We start from the raw sequence: 6,289 nt of genomic DNA, 5'->3' as shown, positions 1-6,289 counted from the left end.
GTTTCTTAAGGATGCACTTGCAGTGCAAAAGTTGATTAAAAAAAAAAAAAAGAGAAGCTCTAAACGAAGCGTATCACAAATTAAGATTTCCCAAGACCTTTGCGCTCTGTTGTGGTATTAAAATACAGTCATCGTCAAATGCTAAAGGTCCCTTAGTAAATGAATGAGAACTGCTGATCTCACAGACTCAGATGTGCTAAGGGAGATCACTGCGAACTGTGTGACTAACTGGTTTGTGTATGGGACGTTTCCAGCCAGGTTTGGAGATGGATTATATGACTCCTATATGAGGATAGATCAGATTAGGTACCAAGAGTCTACAAATGAAGAGCACAGCCCCTCAGGACTTCCTGCCCTTGGAAGATCTAATGTGAGTATTTTAAAGTTGTCTGGTTCTTCACGTTGTGTTCTCTGGCAGTGAGATCTATCAAGGAGTTGTATCTCCCTAGAGAGAATAAATTAAACACGTGGGATGTTACAGCTCTGTAGTAGCTTATTAACATTATTGCTTTTACTAAGCATAAAAATGATGTGGTGTTGTGTTCGATGTAGAACTTGCTAGGCAGCCTCAGAAATCCTATTTTACTCTCCTCAGCCCATGTTTTAATGAAGAAAGTTATTTTACCAAAGGTTGAAGTGTTCTGCCGTGTCACCTTGGGTGTTGATTAGTATGTAAATCCACACATGCTTTGCTTTACCTCTTGCACATTTCCATTTTAGTTTCCCTCATGAAAATTCCGAGAGAGAAGTGCTTACGAACAGAAGTGTGGGTTTGCACGGGTGCCAAACGTCTTAGAAAAGTATCCTTCTCCTCTGAAAATGTTGGCATTATCTGCAGCTTCGTTTGTTAGCTAAATAGCTCTTTATGGGCTGAAAGCATTGACATGCTGCTTCAGAACTGCTGTGTTTCCTCAGCAGACGTGGAGTTATGAGGTCCTTCCTTAAATTGGTTGAACCGAGCAGTAGTGGTCGTGCTCAGCTGTACGCTGATCTGACCTTTGTGTCGTTTTTAAACGTGTTTTGGCTCTTGTTGAATTCTGGCACGAGTGAAGGAGTTTGAACTTTAAAAAAACACAAACAAACACTCTCTAAAAGTGAAAATAGACATTTCACAGAGTAAGATGCAATTGAAAATAATCACCTGGGGTGAATTTATTGTCACAGATATTAGTAATTACTTTCATTTATGCCATTCACTGAGCAGACGCAGTAGCATGGGTCTATATTTTCCCTTTGAGGGAGAGCAGAAGGAATTGAGGGATTTGTGGAGCAGCAGAGTGAGCAGGAACTGAGATGAAGCATGCAAGGATGAAAATCACGATGCTCGGTTTTAGTGGGAAAGTATCTGGAATTAAGTAATAGTTGGTGTCCTTTTTGCCAAATGTTTGTCTTACAAGAAAATTGAAAAGTCTGGTGTCTGCAGCAGTCCGTTCTTGTCATCTTAGCTATAAGAGAACAGTTCTGCTTTGAGCATACGTGAGTTTAATTTGGTTTAATTCAGTATTCAGAAACTAACTGATGCACTTTTGCAAAACCAGTTGTGTACGATGTTGTGTAAAATGAAGTTTTGTGAGTATGTGAAAATCTTCAGCAGGGTGCCACTTGTGTTGTCTGTCTAATTTCTTGGCTGTTCATAGCACTTGATTAATAAAACCTGGGCAGCCTGCAATATGGAAAAGAAAGCTGATGTTTCCTAGAAGTCATCTGACTTTTCCGAGTTCAAGTTCGGATGGATCTATATTTGTGTCTTGTCGTCACGTGGCAAATGGTTTTGTTGGTCCTCTAAGAAGCGAAGTGTAGTCCTTACCACTGAATGGCTCGTGAGTTGAGATCCAAAGCCACAGCCTCTTCATTAAGAAATAGCTCCGGGATAAATGGAGTCATGAATTCCACGTTTATTTAAGGGATTCGGTGGCACAAAATGTCTGTTACAAACAGCAGCATTTGCAGAGTTGCTCTCGCTCCTGAACAGAGAATATTTAGACTTGGCACTGTTGGCAAGGCTTCCGCGCTTTGTCGAGTTGGTACAATTGATGACATTCACGCTGTTAGCACCATTTTTTGGGGAAATCAAATACTTGAAAGGTATTCGGGTAAGAAGCAGCATTTCCACAGCACAGTCGCACGTTTTGAAGTCTTGGTGCGTAACTGATTCCTCTGACTGGGGTAACCATGTAGGAAGACTACTGAGTTTTGATTGCAAATGTGAGAAATAACACTTCCACTCTAGCAGGGCAGGTTGGTTGTTTTGCCCTTCTCTTCTGCCCTTCCCCCTCCCTCTCTGCCTCGCCCCCAAAAACTTCAGAAAACAAACAAGTTGTGGACCTTGCTCTGTGCTTGTGTTCTCTGTTGATTTGTAAACTTAGTGGTTCAGTCTTTTCACCAGTTCTGAGAATATGTCATTCTTATCTCGGAGCTTCAGCCAGACTCCGAGAAAAAGGTGTTTATGCGAAGTTACCGGGGTTGGGCTTTGTTGCTTTTTTAATTTAAGACTTTCTGGAAAGGCGTGTCTCGTAGAGTACACCATGGTTTGGGGTTGATAGGGCGCAGGGTAGTGGAACTTAAGAGGATACATCCGATGGCCCACAGTCACCACTGATAAGGACTGTGTTCTGCAGGCTCTGACCATTTTGGGGGGCTTACCAGCAAGAGCTGGCGTTGCAAGGCAGCACCAGCAAACGGACTCTGAAGAGACGTGTACAGTTGTTTTTGGCAAGAACATTCACTTCCCTTATTTACTGACTGTGCCAAGATGCTGGATTGTATGTAACTTAAAAGGAATTTGGTTTTATTGCTGTGGATCTGCAGGTTTATTTATATTTTTTGTTTGATTCCTGTGTAGTTATTTTGGTTTTCAGGGATTCGGTTTGGCATGTGTCGCAAATCCTTATTTTTAGATTAAAGGGTAAAATGGAAAACAGATGTTGCTACTCTAGTCATGGCTTCTTCAGTGTTGCACGGGGTAAGACAACACCTCCCTGCTGTCTGTCAGCGTGGAGCGTCAGCAAGTAGAAAAGGGAAATAACTGTTGTTCGAGTAAGGAACTGAACTCCAGGGAGTTCATCGTTTACCAAATTGTAAAAGCAACAGGCTTGGAAAATTTCGCAGTGCTTTTCTCACCTTCCGTGCGTTCATTTCAGCTGTAAATATTTGAACGGGAGGCAGTGGTCAGGGACTCCTGTCAGCTAAGCTGGAATAGGAGATGTTCCCGATTAGTCAAAGCTTCCAAGTCTGTCTTCAGAGAGTTGTGCAGCTCGTGATTTCAGAGGGAGTTGTGGATATGATGATGTTTTCCCCTTCAAAGAAATAAGTTTGTTGGGTTTTTTTAAAGTATGGTTTATCTTGTAGTGCTCTGTCATCCTCTTGCTCCTCGTTGAGCTCAGTTACACCAGCCTTATGTCACCTGCTGTTGTTTCTTCACTTCCCTTCAGCACACTTGTCCTTGCAATATTCCTGACGCTTCTCTGCGCTTCGGCGGTGTGTTGCATGTTTCAGACAGGTGCAGGTTGCATCTGTTGTTGGTTGTGTTTGCAGCACCCACGTTTCAAGCTAAACATAGCTGTTCCCCCGCCTGTTTGCTGACTACGTGCATACTCGTAGAGATAGGTGTTGTGTCCCTGTCCGAGTCCCTTTGGTTTTCCCTTTATGGACTTACAAGTACTCCACGTGTGTGCAAGCGCTTGTTGCAGTACGTTGCAATTCTTTTTGTATATCCTTCTGCAACTGTGCTTGTAACTGGAGGTAGTTTGGGTCAGTTCCTAATAAGTGCAAAACCTGTTGATGCTACTGGTTTCGGTTTATGTAGTATTGATTTCATTTTTAGTCTGTGCTTTGAAAGATAAAGTTTTATATTTTTTTCATCTGTAGGTTTCTAGCAACAAACTCGCAATGAAGGATCACCCTTTGGCTGGAAGTCAGGTCAAAGTGGAGCAATTGTTTGAGGACTCTGGCAACAGAAGGAGTAGCACTCTTCAGTCTGCAGGAATCACTGGTTTGGAAAGATCTCTTCCTTCCCTGACAAAGGATAGAAGTATAGAGAGCATAAGCACTTCTAAAGGTGGTAGTAGTTCTTCAAAAGCCCATAAAGCCATTTCCCAAGCTCCCGAGCAAGCTGTCAAACAGTACAAACATCAGTTATCTGCTTATGAGCAGCAAGAGATCTTTAATTTTTCTGAAATTTACTTTGTGGGTCCAGCTGCAAAAAAGAGGCAAGGGGTGATTGGGGGTCCCAACAACGGAGGTTATGATGATGACCAAGGCAGCTACATTCACGTGCCCCATGACCATCTTGCTTACCGGTATGAAGTTCTCAAAATCATCGGCAAGGGCAGTTTTGGACAAGTTGCTAAAGTCTACGATCACAAACTCCACCAACACTTAGCCTTAAAGATGGTTCGAAATGAAAAGAGGTTCCATCGCCAAGCAGCGGAAGAAATCCGGATTCTGGAGCATCTGAAGAAGCAGGATAAAACGGGCAGTATGAATGTTATTCATATGCTGGAAAGCTTCACCTTTCGGAACCACATCTGTATGACCTTTGAACTCTTGAGCATGAACCTCTATGAGCTGATTAAAAGAAATAAGTTTCAGGGTTTCAGTATCCAACTGGTGCGTAAGTTTGCTCACTCTATCCTGCAGTGCTTGGATGCCCTTTATAGAAACAAAATCATACACTGTGACTTGAAGCCAGAAAACATCCTCCTAAAACAGCAAGGGAGGAGCGGAATCAAGGTTATAGATTTTGGGTCCAGCTGTTTCGAGCACCAAAGAGTCTACACGTATATTCAGTCTCGATTTTATCGGGCGCCGGAGGTGATTCTGGGCAGTCGCTATGGGATGCCCATAGACATGTGGAGTTTTGGCTGTATTCTGGTGGAGCTATTGACTGGATACCCTCTTTTTCCTGGAGAGGATGAGGGAGACCAACTGGCTTGTATGATGGAGCTTCTTGGAATGCCGCCCCAGAAGCTTTTGGATCAATCCAAACGAGCCAAGAACTTCATCAACTCTAAGGGTCATCCTCGCTACTGCACGGCAACCACGCACGCGGATGGAAGAGTGACCCTTAACGGGAGCCGATCGCGCCGGGGTAAAATACGAGGTGCTCCAGGGAACAAAGACTGGGTGACGGCGCTGAAGGGCTGCGACGATCCCTTGTTCACAGAGTTCTTAAAAGAATGTCTCAGCTGGGATCCTTCCGCACGCATGACTCCGAGTCAAGCTTTAAGGCACCCGTGGATTTGTAAACGAACACCCAAACCACCCAGCACTGATAAAACCTCCAGTAAACGGATTTCTAGCTATACAAGTTCTTTCACGGCGTTAGGTTCCAAGTTGCCTCCTGTGGTTGGAGTAGCCACCAAGCTGAAGGCTAATTTGACATCCGACTCCAACGGCAATATTCCTCTCTGTACTGTGCTGCCCAAGCTGGTCAGCTAATGGAGAGCTTACGTATTTCCGGGATACGTACCTTGTACTTTAATTGTTTGTTAATATGTGTAAGGAAGTTAAACACCAAGGGGTTTTTTTTTTAATGGATTTACTTTTTAGTAGAGGTTTAATCTTGACTATAAAAAGTTCAGTCAAAATGTACATGTTTAAAGGGCTAACTTTTATCCGATCGTTTCACTCGCCACGTGGTGCATGTTACGTTACTGGGTGGGTCAGCTCAGCTGTTGGGTGAAATGGCCGTTTGGCAGCCACGCTCGTTAATAATGCTGGTTTAGAAATCTTTCTTATCAGGACGGTTTAACAAATTCTTTGCTTGAGACAGCAAGGGAAATTGATTTAAAATAAGTATTTTCAGTTAATCTCCAGCTGAACTCTTTTTATTCCGGGGAGAGTTTTTACATCTGTTGTCAAAAGCACAAGCGTATTAATGTAGTGCGTTAGGAGGTTACTTGCAAATTGCTAAATTATGGTTGAAGAATTTTATTTCTCTGCACTGCTTTTGCTTTATCCACCCTGACTGAGATTTTTAAAAATACCATGGGATGTAGACACCAAAGGAATTTGGTGTCGAAATTTTATCATCTGATCTTCCATTTTATCTTTTTTTTTTCCCCAAGGAGCGTAGTAATGCCACGAAACACAGGATGTCACAGAATCATATCTAAAGGAAACTCTCTACTTCTGTACCCTTGCTATTTCCCGTAAAAGCCTACGGAAAGCTGGCAGGGGAATTCAAGATCAGGACTGGTCCATCACGAGTGTGGGCCGGTTTGTTCAGGGCTAATGAAGCAATTATGTGTTTCTGCGGAGCTCACATTCAAATCATCAGTTCTGCTGG

The 6,289-nt window shown here is 43.0% G+C and overlaps 1 protein-coding gene across 1 annotated transcript; it reads left to right on the top strand.

The window, feature by feature from the left end:
• The first annotated feature begins 262 nt into the window (after nucleotides 1–262).
• LOC104277759 (dual specificity tyrosine-phosphorylation-regulated kinase 3-like) lies at nucleotides 263–5,439 on the top strand. Its single transcript, XM_009874501.1, has 2 exons — nucleotides 263–370; nucleotides 3,868–5,439. Exons 1-2 carry the CDS (start codon nucleotides 287–289, stop codon nucleotides 5,437–5,439), a joined length of 1,656 nt encoding a protein of 551 aa, XP_009872803.1. The 5' UTR covers nucleotides 263–286.
• Nucleotides 5,440–6,289: the final 850 nt, after the last annotated feature.

This window comes from Apaloderma vittatum, unplaced genomic scaffold, assembly GCF_000703405.1.
Source record: "Apaloderma vittatum isolate BGI_N311 unplaced genomic scaffold, ASM70340v1 scaffold31458, whole genome shotgun sequence".
NCBI classification, from domain to species: domain Eukaryota; kingdom Metazoa; phylum Chordata; class Aves; order Trogoniformes; family Trogonidae; genus Apaloderma; species Apaloderma vittatum.
This window is presented reverse-complemented; position numbering and strand designations above follow the sequence as displayed.